The 13,946-nt window shown below is 31.7% G+C and overlaps 1 protein-coding gene across 3 annotated transcripts in view; it reads right to left on the minus strand.

Annotated features, from left to right (window-relative positions):
• Nucleotides 1–13,946, minus strand: part of LOC105205545 (BAI1-associated protein 3) — a 79,209-nt gene that overhangs the window by 29,256 nt on the left and 36,007 nt on the right. For all 3 annotated transcript variants that reach the window (XM_011174942.3, XM_011174957.3, XM_011174951.3), the window contains exon 3: nt 12,282–12,520. In XM_011174942.3, coding sequence (XP_011173244.1) covers nt 12,282–12,520 — 239 coding nt within the window. The remainder of the gene's footprint in view (nt 1–12,281; nt 12,521–13,946) is intronic.

The following is a 13,946-nucleotide window of genomic DNA, read 5'->3' on the forward strand; positions in this document are numbered from 1 at the left end:
CCACGACGTGGTGCGAATTTAAACGCGATATGTCATCACCAATTTGTGCTCGGTCGCCCACTTAGTCTTTCAAACTCCCAGCAAAACCTCCGAAATTGCTATTAAGTTTTATCATGCCATTTTAATAAAAATACAGTTGTTTGCAAATAATTGAGTAAATATTTAATTCTATTTTTATTTAAATACATTTTATGAAATATTTTTATTTACTTTCGTAAATAATATTGTATAAAGATGACTAACAGTAATTTTTGTAAATAAGTTGCGTTGCTAGTGTTGTGGAAGTTACAAATTTTGTTGTTAATGAGGATTTAGGACAAACTGAAGAAATATTGTTGGTATGTTGTAGTCATAATTATTCGAAGAGTTACTCGTAAGTGGCCAAAAGCCCAAGAGAAGTGAAGATAAATATGGATGGAACATGTTCCCATAAAAGCTTTAGTACCTTTCTTCATTTCCTGGAAAGTGTATCAACATACTAAAAGTGCGAGATAAACTGTATTTTCCGTATAAAATGTCAAATATTGTAAAGAAATATTAGATTTAATTTGATATATTTATTGAATGTTTGAAATATTAAATCTACAAACTTTTACTCACTTAAATGTTTTAGATTTTTTCAATTTTTCTCTATCTTTGTCTCTTATCTTTTTAAATTCTGATATTTTCATTAATTTCTACCTAATAAATTTTACAAATTTATTCAAAATTTCATTTAAAATAAAATATTCATAAATTAAGTCTCTGTATTTTCGTGCATTTTCGATTTACAAAACTTTTTTCATCTATTTAATCGTTGACTTCTTATGCTAAAAATTTTCCAACTATTGCAAATTTAAATCATTGACTATATCAGCATGAAAAACCTTGAACTATTACAAGAGAAAGCTTACTACACATGCTAACGTGCATCGAAGCTTTTAATGGACTCATCGCTTATTTTCTACACCACAATTTCCGATATTCGTTTATATAAACGTCACTCTTTAACTCACGTCATATAACCACAGGACAAGGTAAATAGAAAGAGGCAGAGTTGCAGCGGAGTCGCGAATGAAATTACAAAGGGGAAGTAAAACGGCAAATAGCCGGCGGGCGTTCGTAAAAGTGGAAAACGCCTGGAAATGCCCCGTAACGGGCGCACGACGACGACCGAAAATAGCCATCGCAATCCTGAAATGACGAATTAACTTCGTAGCGCAGTCACCAAGGGTGTCGTATAAAAAACTTTATGAAAAAGTTTCTAAGTTAACCACCATGCTCTCATCGTGGCTTATCGCCTGTATGACGATCCCCTGTATTATGTAGACAAAGGAGAGCTAGTGATTCCAGCAAAAAACATTCCGATACGAAAATCCGTTTTATCCATAAAATGGAGCGTTACGGTTCTCGACAACAAGATGAGTTTTATAACTTCGTTATCTTCCCGGACGTTCTTTTCAGCAAATATAGGTGATTTTAGCTTGATACATACTTACATTTACGACGAAATTGAGATGGTATATCTCGTATAAATATCTCATTTTTTTAAGAGAAAAATGTCTTCATAGTGTTTCGAGATGATGCATTCGCAGGAAATAAATTTTCAAAGTTGAGCCGTAGATTTCTGGATATTGTCTTTGTTCGAAGAGTTTCGCGTTACGCTCCCTCGAAAACAATGTGATAGAATCAACGAAACTCGATGTTTATCGATTTCATATTTATCTTATTTCTCCAGCTTATTATTTCTTAGCTGTGTTCTGACGCGAGGTTGCGGCGCACGTGGCATAAACAATGTGTTAAATATGTTGCACAACGCATCTACAATATTTGAAATTAAAGTGTGTCACTAATAACAATTTCAATCTTTTATTCAAACACTTTTTGCAGCGACATGACGACACGGTCCGAGAGCTGTCAAGTTGCTATTGTTAAAAGGCCCTTCAAAGACAAAGCTGTTGTTGGTGATTAATGTTGGAAACTACGTTGCCAGCAACGTGCCAATGAAGGGTGCTCGAGATTGTCAAGGAGCGTTGCGACGGTCCTAAGTGCAACATAATGGACGGCCACTATTTACAGATTGTTACAATGGGCCAAATTCTCCTTAAGCATACGTGTTTATTTAAAACCGTTATTGACAAAAATCACATTTGAATAACATTTTTTCGCCTAGCTGTTAAGAACAAAAATAGGCTTTTCTATAATAATAATATAAAAGTGTCAACATTATTGTTTCAAAATCTAGTGTGAATAATGAAAAAAAAGGATTTGTAACAAATTAAAATTTAGGGATGTGCAAAAATTAAATTGTTTTGTTGATTTAATGTAAAATTTATTTTAATGTGATGAAAGCATATTATCATATTTTATGAGTAAATTAATTTTTTTAAATATTGTATATTAATTGTAAAATAATAATTTAAAATTAGTAAATAAAAATCTCAAGTGCATTTTTTAATAAAAAAAAATGTTTCCAAGCTGTCACATCATAAAGATTTATTTATAAATTTGACATAATGCCGCATAAATTTTATATAAATAGAACATACTCGATTTATCATGTTAGCAACAATTCTGGCAAGGTATATGAATAGCACATTTTTATCTTTTTACAGAGCTTTAATGTTAGCCCACGCAATGTATTCGGTAGGAAAGTAAGAGACCTTGTATATATCAAGAATTATTATGACCGGAATAACGCAAACGTTACTTTCCAACGACTGCTGTAAAATATTTACCGCGAATAAAGCTTCGCAAAGTGTCCGGCCCCTCTTTGAATGAACCATTCCGAGGGTAAGCTCGGCCGATCTCATCTTGCGTCAGGCAGGAATCTTAACTGAGTGAGTCAAGTTTCTCAAAGAGCATTAGCGGAGATACTAATTTTATTCTGCGTTAATTTCCCCACCGGGCAATTAAGATTATGAGATGTTGAGACTCTTGCCGTCCTCAATGATCTTTCGATGAAAGGTAAGGATGACAAAAAAGTATTTTCTCGACGCAAGAGATTGTGATTATAATAGCGATTAAATCAGAGACTATATTTGTGAATAAATATTTTTAGTTAGATTAAAAATTTTATCTAAATTTTAATTAAATTTATTTTTTTATATTTGTACAAGTTTTTGGAATTAATTACTGTTTATAAAAAAAATTAAACTCTAATAATGTTTAGTATAGTACTCGATTTATATAGATATGAATTTGAATAATAAAATAATCCAAAGAATAAAAATCCTATAAATCAAAGAAAAAAGCTATAAAGACTTCAAGAAACTGAGCATTATATTATAATAATATATTTATACATTACAATTTTTTAATTCACAGGAAGAAAATGACTCAATACTTAAGATTCTTAAAATTTCTCGTAAAACTGATTTTGATAAATGCTACTAGTATTGTGCTATATTATTTTATTAATAATAATTTAATAATAAAATACATTTATCTAACTTTATTTATAATTAAATAATTTTTAATTGCAATGTAATTCCTCCTACGACACTCTTTGCATTGCTTGAACGGAATGGTGTAAGACTGTGTAAGCACTTAGAGCGACCCCGTGCAAAAGAGAGTCAACAAGTGTCGCGCTTGTGTCCGCGGTAGAGCATAAAAGTAGCCACGTATACTGTACTAGGAAAATATTGGAGAGAAAAGCAGCATCTGCCTGCATGATACTACAGCATCCTGCTTCACGCTCGTTGCGTTACACGTGGAACCTTTCACCAAGAGGCTTTACACAGTTTTGATCCCTGAGGTCTCAGTGATCATAGTCGTGCCGTTATCGAACAATGATGTTCTTCTTTTTCATAGATATATACTTATATGGTATCTGATTCTTGTAAAATTTTCTCGTGATATATAGCGAGCAACTTTATTATTAGACAAAAATTATACATTAATATTTTTTATTATACATTTAATTAAATTTAGATTCCATAAAAAAATTAAAAACAAAATTTCAATGTATAAATATAGTAAAATTTATTTAAAAAATGTACGACAATTAATCAATATGTGATACCTTTTAACTGCAAGTTGGAAAATACGATCACATATGCAATAAATCACTGCACATATTTAATGAAACTTGGATAGTATTACATCTTTGAAAAGTAATAAAATATAAGCGAATAATTTTTTTATCAATAGTACTTATTATTAATAATTGAGTATATAAGAACAACATAGTAAGCAATTTTTTCATTAAATTCTTTAATATTTTTTATTTCACGTTACTTTATCAATATCTTGCAACTTAAACATTTAATGCCATCATGTGCCGCCCCATTGCATTGCAGTATCTGCAGTAAAGATTGTATGATAAAAGTGGAGACCCCAGCTGCGATGGAAATAAAACGCGATCGAAGCGGACCAAGCACGCTGACTGCGTTCTTGTAAGAACGATTCCTTTTATGACCGCATCTTTTGTCGGCAAAAGTAACATAAACCGTCCCTAGTACGCCAATAAAAGATAGTCAGTTGCTTACGCGAAGCGCTTTCGCAAAATCTTACAATGTACAGAACGCAATAGTGAGAATCTCTTAAAATATTGAGCATCATTTTTTTCACGCTTCACAAATCTAAAAGTATTGTTAAGTCATGCATTTTGTATGTATAGTATGCGTGTGTGTAGGTTGTTAAAAAAGATGAAATGAAATTTTTTTAAATCTCCATAATCATATTGTTACTGTATTAAAATAAGAATTATTTGCATCCGGAGTAAAACATTCTAGAATATTAAATGTTTTAAACATACAAAAGGAATAATATCTAAATCATGATTACAATACTTTTCTACTTTTCGTAATGTTTGTAAAAATTTTACAAGCCTTTTATATGATTGTATTTTTTTCGGCATCATGAAAGAACTTTTAACACACGTTTTTTCTTTAACTCCGTTTGTATTTTTTAATCTCTGTACCATCAGTTAACTTTTATTTTATATAGATCATACGATATATATTTTAAAGTGTCTTTTTCATTTAGATATATAAATTGGCCAACTTCAAAGTCTTACTTTTTTAACTATACGCACGATCTCGCAATTTTCAAAAGAAGTAAGGTATTGTCGTTACATACACAAATATTTTTTATTATATATTTAGTATATTTATTATTATTATTATTCATTGTGCACAGAGAATACACAGAGAATAAAGTTAGTTTAAGCTGTTGAACTTGTACGCGAAGATATACGTTATACGAACACAAATAAAGAACGAGAAGTTACATTAGCAGAGTCGATCGTACGGCTTTCACCGCGGGGCGCGAATGGCCGGCGCCGATATGACGTGATGACGATGCCGTACGTCGTCAGCATTGTTCATCGACGTGGTACACACAGGTGGTCTGATTGATGTCGACCACCAACAGTTCACATCACGGGAATGGAAACGAGAATGTAGGTACCCTAATGGAGGTAATAGCACGTGGACCAGGACAAACTTAAGAAATATAGCAGCACGTCCGGCCGTCGAGATAAAAGGACTTGTGTGTGAAAGCAACGTTCGAGAAACATGACCCTACAACCTCCTCACATTGCCTCTGGGAAATTTCCATTTTCATGATAAAATCTTGTCAAAAAAGTTGTCCATCGGTGATACCACAATATTCATGGGAATACATTCGTCTTGGAGAAAGTTCGCGAACAGATTTTCGACCATAAAAAAAATTCTTTCATAATAAGTCGTAAAAATAGATACTCTGAAGCACACAATTTGTTTTATTGGAAATCGTCAATTGAGTATTTATGACTTCGGGAAATACTTTAATATTTTTGTCTCAGTATTTATCGCAAGACTGTTCTCAAATTTACGCGTTGAAATTGTAAAGTCTCGAAATGTTCTTGAACAATCAGATACATGAGAAGATTTGAGAAGAGATCTTTAATTTTATTAATGCTTGCATTTTAGAATTTTAGCCTTATTTTTACTCATGAATACAAAGTAGTCTTATCATACAAATGATATAACGTTTGCAATAACGTTCCTAAGTAATTTTCTAGAATCACCCGTGTTATCTCAATCATTACCAGATCGTCACTGATAAAATTTTACGTTTTATTCATGAGGGAACAAATTTTACTTTTATTGCGTCACACCGAGGGAAAGTTTATTGCTGGATTTCAGAATGAGACTTCTGTTCAGGATAAGTTGTTAGGTTCGATAAGAGACCGCGTGCGAAGTTTCACCGCGACAGCTTGCCTCGATTTCCAGAAGTTATCCAGGTGGAACGATCGAGGTCCCCTAAGATACTTTTAATATCTCTACAAGGGTAAGCTTGTAGTCGCGGTTGCGTGAAATTTTTCTTTTTTTTCTCCAAGGCTGACTGAAGGGTGGAAAATTGGGATTTGCACAAAGAGGAAGTACGATACAAGGTGGACAGATACAAGGACGGATATTAAATCGATCAATCAGGAGGGTTCGTAAAATGGACAGAGAGACGATCAGATTAAGAAAATGAATAAAACACGATAAGAATGATAAAAATGCAGTATCGAAGATTTTATCTTTGACAGAAACATTGTCGCAGAATAATTTTATTAATAGAATTATGGAAAATCTTGTAGGACTGCCTGATAGAAATAAAGCTTTCGGTCTACAATGAATTACAATCTAAATTTTCTTTGAACTCCCTTCTTGCCACGTAATAAAATTATTCAATTTAGTTCTGATAAATTGCTTTTTCATATGTAATAGTTTGTTTTTATATTTAATACTTTTATATCTAACATTTTAAGTATTATTATTTAAACAGATTATTTATTGTTATTAATAAAATATACAAAATATGTAAAGTTAAAAAAGTATCTTTTGTAATGCTTTTGTTAATTATGAAAATTACAAAAAAAAATTCTGTGTGCGATAATATTTTGAAAAGAGTTATATTCTTTGTAACTTTCTAAATTACCTCACAGTATAAAATCATAGTATAACAATTAATTCATGTAATTATAAATTTTTATTAATGTACCTTTATTGTATAGATATTGCTTAAGTATTTGAAAAGTAAGAATCTTACAATTTATAAAATTTATTCTAACTCTCTATAAACTCATACAAATAAAAACATATAAATTTCTTAGAGAATTATAACATTGGTAAAATTCTAATTATTTGATTTTGATATTGATATATTATTAAAAAACTTAGAATTGAACTACAAATTTATATTAGATTTTTTATTAAATAATACTATATATAGTAATTTGAAATAGTTCTATAATCAGGGAAATGAGGCTACATAATACAGTCTGACAAAATTCTTCAATCATTCTTCAATTCATTTAGAAAGACAGAAAGAGAGACAGAGAGATTTTGTTTACTGATATAAGATACTGATGCAATGAATATTAGACATGAACTTAGCGTAACAGGATAAAAATCCAACTGTCTAGAAAAGTAAAATTAATGGAGCAAAGAATATAAAGATTCTGGAGCAGCATGGAATACAAACATATATACTTGCTGCATGCACAATGAGATATGATATTAGCTGCTTGTTAAATAATCTCGTTAAATTGCGTATTAAATCCTTATTAAAAAAAGATTAAACGCACATAAAGCAAGATTGGCACTGGCTATATTTCTCATGTATCAAGCGTTATAATTCATATCTCGTATTTCCATGTTCCGAAGAAAGTTTCACGAATAGGCACAGAACACGACAATGTTACGTCACCAAAACAGGTGTCATCCTCCATTACAAGGTAATGAACTTTCCATTGTTTATTTCCTTCCTTCATGCGGGCTCCTCGTCAACGTCGTCAACGTTAATTAAGTTACACCTGCTGTGTCTAACTTCATTTGCTACTCTCAAGTGAGATGTCTCGTGCTGAGAGAGACATCGCCATTTTATCTAAGGCGACGGGCGATTCTCTGTTGGAATAATCCAAGAAGTAACTGACAAGTGATTAAACTAGCATTATGTTGCTTCTTAATCTGTACATGAGCAACATTATTAGCATACAATGATTTTTATATGCAAATAATGTTTAAACTTTAGTTTATTCGGTAATTTGCTGCATGGAAAGATTGCATTATTAAATATTGCAAACTATAGATATTCTAACAAAATTTTTCACGATTTTATTATTCAAAAAACGTAACTCAACTACTAATTTTTTTAAATAAATATAAACAGATATAAATAGAACTTTTAAATGAATCAAACGCTTCCTTTATGATCAATGTAGAATATAATTAAGAAAATCTAAAGTATTCCTTCAACATTTCGTCGCTTTATAATTGTCGAGAAATAATGTTGAAAATGGACATGAAAAAGAAGTTGTAGATGCGAACAAATCCTTCTTCATTTATTCCGGGAAATAGGTCACTTTAAGGTCTTCATCCTGTCTCTTTGTCAAAGTATGTCTCGGTTAAGATTCGTTGTACGTATAAAGTATCCCATAGGGTAGGTGTCCCTCTTGTTACGGAAAGACATATCATTTATCACTTCGTGACAGTTTCCGGCTTCATCACGGTACTGGGTTCCGTATATCGCGGATAAGAAATTCAGTTGTTGTGGATGCAGCGGAAGAACGCTGAAATTCGCTGCATCGAGAGATTACATTAATAAATATTGCAAGCAATCGATATTCTAACGAGATTTTTTCACGGTTTTATTATTCAAAAGGCACAACTTGTATGCTTATTTTTTTTACTCAAAAATCATATTGTTAAAGTACTGCTCTTTATGTGTTTTCATTTCGTATCATTCGGATATACAATATTATCGGTTTCCGTTTCTACAGCAGTACGATCTGTAAACGTATCGATATAAAACTATCTCGTCATCGTGCAGGATGAGCGGCTCCGAAATTCGATGAGCAGCAAGTAGCTTTTGTTGATATAAAGTCAGTTTTGTGGGATTTCAAACCTCAAAGACACTTGTATAAAGGATGTCATATTGAAAGGATAACGGCCTCTGATTATAGCGGATCTTACGGATTCCACAAACGAATTGAGGTCATCGAATGGCCAGACCTCGATATGTTCCTTTCCTTTGAAAGGCTCTTGGATTCGGAACAAACGGTATAGGTTCTTTTTATCGGCCGCTTTGAAAATTGCTGAAAATTTTTTCGGCCTATACGTCGAGAACGTTATTTCCATGTTGATGCGCCCGAAAATATTTATCGAAGCGAATAAATCGAATTTTCCTCTTACTAAATTTACTTTTTGATAACATTTAGTTCTGCGCATTCGTGAAACTTCAATTATTCATTGTGCAAACGGTAAGATAATTAATATACGTGACTTTGCAAAAAAGATGAGAGGTATTCGTATGAATTAAATTTGAAGCAATGAGAATCGAACCACGATAGCACACAAAGCTTTGAGAGAAAAAGGAGTATTTGAAAACTAAATGAAATCGGAAAAATGTCCTGGAACGTTTCACGAAGGTCTTGGCCTGTCACAGTATTTTATGCGGGCATATGAGTTTTAATTACACAGACAGCTTTTATTGCTACAACAACGATATCGAACAACGACGCCAATCTCTTATTTTGTATATCACATTTATGATCCTATAAAAAAACATATTGCAAGAATGGTCATGATAAATAAAGACATAATAAAATTTCATTAAAAAAATAAATATTATATTTGACAACTAAATAATTGAAAACAAATATTCAGGAAGATTTAGAAATACGCTATACCAATTATATTATATTTGCAATAGCAATCTTTAAATATTGATCAAGATGATTAAAATTATATGTTGCTGGAAATTGACCTAATATATATATATATATATATATATATATATATATATATATATATATAAAATATTCACTTTAATGAATATTATAGTATTTATTACAAAAAAATCTAAAACACTAAACTTAGTGACAAGGATTGCTAATTATAATTTTTTTTTTAAATAACTTTTGGAAAATGTTACAAAATTTTCTATTTTTTGATGATTTATCTTATGGTAAATAAAACTGACCATAAATTCGTTTCATTGAATATCAGTTGAATACATACATACCAACATTCTTTCTTGTTAAATGCCACGTAACCACGAGTGTCTTTATACTTGTACAAATAAATCAACTTTAATATTCTTGCAACACGTTGATGCGCGCGGATATGTCTCAAGAAAATATGGTACATGAACACAGTCCATGCAAATTTGCACGAAAGAACGCGAATGTATTTTACAGCAACTTTACTGTGCCTTTGTCGCAGTAGAAACGTGGGAGTTTGTCTTGTATAAAGTTCAAAGGGACAATGAGTTAAGATGTTTATTATTCTTGCACTTGTTCTTCCCCGAGACCGACTGTGGTAATAAACTTTGCATAAATCGTAAACCCGCCGAGATAAGAGAATATTTTATTCGTGTGATCGTCGATGCATATAAACTGCGTTAATAATTTTCACGAATATTATTTTATATAATTCCAATTGCGTTAATTAAATATTGTTATGAAGTGTTGGAATAGGAATCTCAGAATGGCAAAACTGTGTAAAGTTAAATAAAAGTAGTGATTACATTTGCTAAAGGAAACTTTACATGTTAAAACACGTTCTCTTTTGTTCATGATCGCTGGGAGAGAAAGCAACGAACAAACAATGAAACACGATTTCGATATTTATGTAGTGGCAGTGAAACAAATCGTATGCTCACGAAAGTGATGCAATAATTGATTAGAATTGATTATCATAGAAGTATACTCCTTGAAAGTATTGAATACAATAAGTTATTTCAGCGTAAATCTGTCAAATGCTTTTTCACAAAATTTAAAATAAAAGCTTTACAATTTTGTAAAAATTTTATAATTTTAACATTTAATTTAAAAATACCGTCGTTTTAAAATTTAATAAATACATAAAATGTATACATATAATATTTTTGCAAAAGAAAACGACAATGTTAATTATTTGCTTCTAAAAAAAATTTATAAAATAAATGGTTTATCGTTTTTATATTTTATCCATTTTACATTTTAGACACATTTTAAATGCGTTTCCGTTAAAATCATATCAAATTACGTGAATGTAAAGGACGACCTAACTATCAATTCCGGATCCATTACATGAAGCGCTAATTGACTGATTCGACCAATTCGCATTTAGCTCTATTTCTAAATGCAAGTCGACAGTTGAGTTGTTTTTTACAATTGATGGTTTGATGCGGATTCAAGGTACAAAAATATTCAATATGCAAAAGTAAAATTACTGTTTATTATTGGTGGCATATCAGTCTCTCGGTTCGCAAACACCGTGTAATATGCAATGAAAATCAAATTAATGCGTAAATTGCAATTCTGTCCATGAAATACTACAAATTTGCCGCATAAAAAAATATCACACGAGAGGAAACCCAAACTGACTGTTCGTTGTGAGGGTGAGCTAGAGGAAAGAAGGGAAGGCAGGCTTTAAAAAGAGATTAACAGCTTGCACTAAATGGCCGGCTGCGCTTATGCATATGCAACGAAGCAGCTTAAGAGAAAGGTCGCGAATCATCATGGCGGCCTTTTTAAAAGTGCATTCGCCGCAATATGCATGCGAAATTCCACAGTGGAAATACCACTATTGTTTGTCTCTTGGACTGTAGTTTGCCTTCATATTTTACAGATGTGATAGGAAACTCGAGAGAGAAAGAAAGAAAGAGAGAGAGAGAGAGAGAGAGAGAGAGAGAGAGTGTGTGTGTGTGTGTGTGTGTGCGCGCGCGCGCGCGCGCGCGCGCGTGCACGAAAAGTCTGCGACTCACTCTAAAGCGTTCTCCGATAAGAACGGAGGATGGGGATGTAGTTAACTGGAAAGCTTAGCGCACTGCAGCGCCAGCATAACCGGATTAAAGCGTTGAATGGCTAGCTCACGCAACAGAGGCAGTGTCTTACTGGAAATCCGATTGAGACATTTGAAATTATGCGAAGAGAATCTCGGAATATTCTCGAAATACATGAGGAGTAATCAAACGAAATTATTTGCTCGACCGCGCATGCAGGATGCTATCACGTGTTGCTGAAAAATGAGTTTCCTTCAAAATCTTATTTCGATTATATTACATCCAACTACATAAATTTTGCTAATTTGATAGAGTCTCTTTAATAATGTAAAAAATAATGATAGTTTTAATGTAAGTAATTAATCAATGTAGTCATATTACTAGTTTTTTTTTTTAAATTTTTGTGAATATAAATTTAATTCAATTTATTTTTAAATTCATGCAATTTATATCACATCTGCAACTCATGCAATGCAGATATTGCAGATGTGTATTTGGTATCGGAAGTGCGACAACTTCCTGACGCTGTGAGACAAGCGCTCGTTACTCAGAGTACTTACCCGGAAGTGGCCTGTATGTCGAACTCCGGCCAGGATGGTCTACGACGACAGAACATAAGAGGCGGTCTATCGCTAGATCCGCCGCTCCGTCGAAAGGAGCCGACTCGCCTTGGCGATGTAGCACCACTTCCTGTCGCAGGATGTACCGTCAATCCCGAAGCTGGAGTGCACTCGAGAGTGCGTCTACGTGCTGAAAGAGAGCGCGTGTGCGATATGACGGTTCCTGGTGGTGGCACAACCTGGAAGAAAAATAAAACGAGTCAGCTTCAGAGATGTTGTGCAAAATCAAATTGGAACACCTAGCTAAAGAAAATAATAAATACGACTAGATACGTTTAACAAATATTTAATTTTAATATTACATCCAATTTGTTAAATAATCGATGTTTTGCACAAATAATTTATATATATATGTATATTTAATTTAATTTAATTTAATATTGACATAAATTAAAATTAATTTACATTAAATTAAATTAATCTTTTAATTATAAATACTGTAAGTAAATACCTGTTTAAAAGTAATTCAAATAAAAAGTATAGTTGTTTATACAAACGGAAAAAATCTGATAGTATTTTTATTGCCTTGCCATAGAATATGTTCATCAATTCTAATTTAATAGACGTTTCAATTAATGCATTGATGTCAATAAAGGTATTGTTTTATTAAAAACTTTTACGTTTCAACTAATTTTTTTTTATCGATATAAGATTTAATAAAATCACATTTGCTCGTTTATTGAAATCAATGATGCATGCTCTAAATACCGAACAAATTGCAGTTATATATTATACGTCCGATATAATAATTGAAAACATATCTCTATTCGTTTGCATAATATTATCTGCCATGCTTATTAGAGACATGCGTCCCTATTGATGCATTGCACGTTAATAAATTCCGATTGAAATCGGAAATCGTAATTTCACATTGTTAAAATTTTCCTGGTGCATACTTAATGTTATTCCACTAATATAATTTATATTCTCAATATTGATAATATCGGAAAATAATGTCGCAAGAGAATTAAATTTTTATGTCTGCATAAATTAACCCCAATGTAACAAGCGGTTAATTACTGCCTGTAGTGCATCGGTAATCAATAAATTGATTTTTCCGCTAAATGGACAATGATCGCATCTGTGTTCGTCCTCGAGTTGTAACACATCCTCTTTAATGTCGCCTTTCTTGGTTTCTTTAATCAAGAGAAAATACGATCGTGTACTTTAGTCTTATAACTCCTCATAAGGAATTAATCTTTGTTTCATGCAATTAGATTTTCTGTCTTAGGATTCGCATTGAAATTTATCGTTATTTACTTGGGAAAATTTGCGTGGCTTTCGATTGCTAGATTGCACACTGAGAAAAATAAATGTCGCTTTAAGTAATGAAACTACTTGTTTAATTATCGAACTAGAATAAAAATACGTTTAAATGAAAGAATTAAAGTTATTGCATTCTATTTAAATTCTATCAAATTTTTATCATTCACACAATAGCATTCAATTATTGGAATGCATGTCAGAAAATATTTATTCATTAATAAAATCATTCAGTGTGATTGAAATAATTCAAAAAATATTATTATTTTGTTTGCATAAAAATTATTTATATTTGCTATAATACATCATATGTAGGTTAAATAAAAGTAATTTTTATTTCTT

This window comes from Solenopsis invicta, chromosome 11 (assembly GCF_016802725.1).
Source record: "Solenopsis invicta isolate M01_SB chromosome 11, UNIL_Sinv_3.0, whole genome shotgun sequence".
Lineage (NCBI taxonomy): Eukaryota > Metazoa > Arthropoda > Insecta > Hymenoptera > Formicidae > Solenopsis > Solenopsis invicta.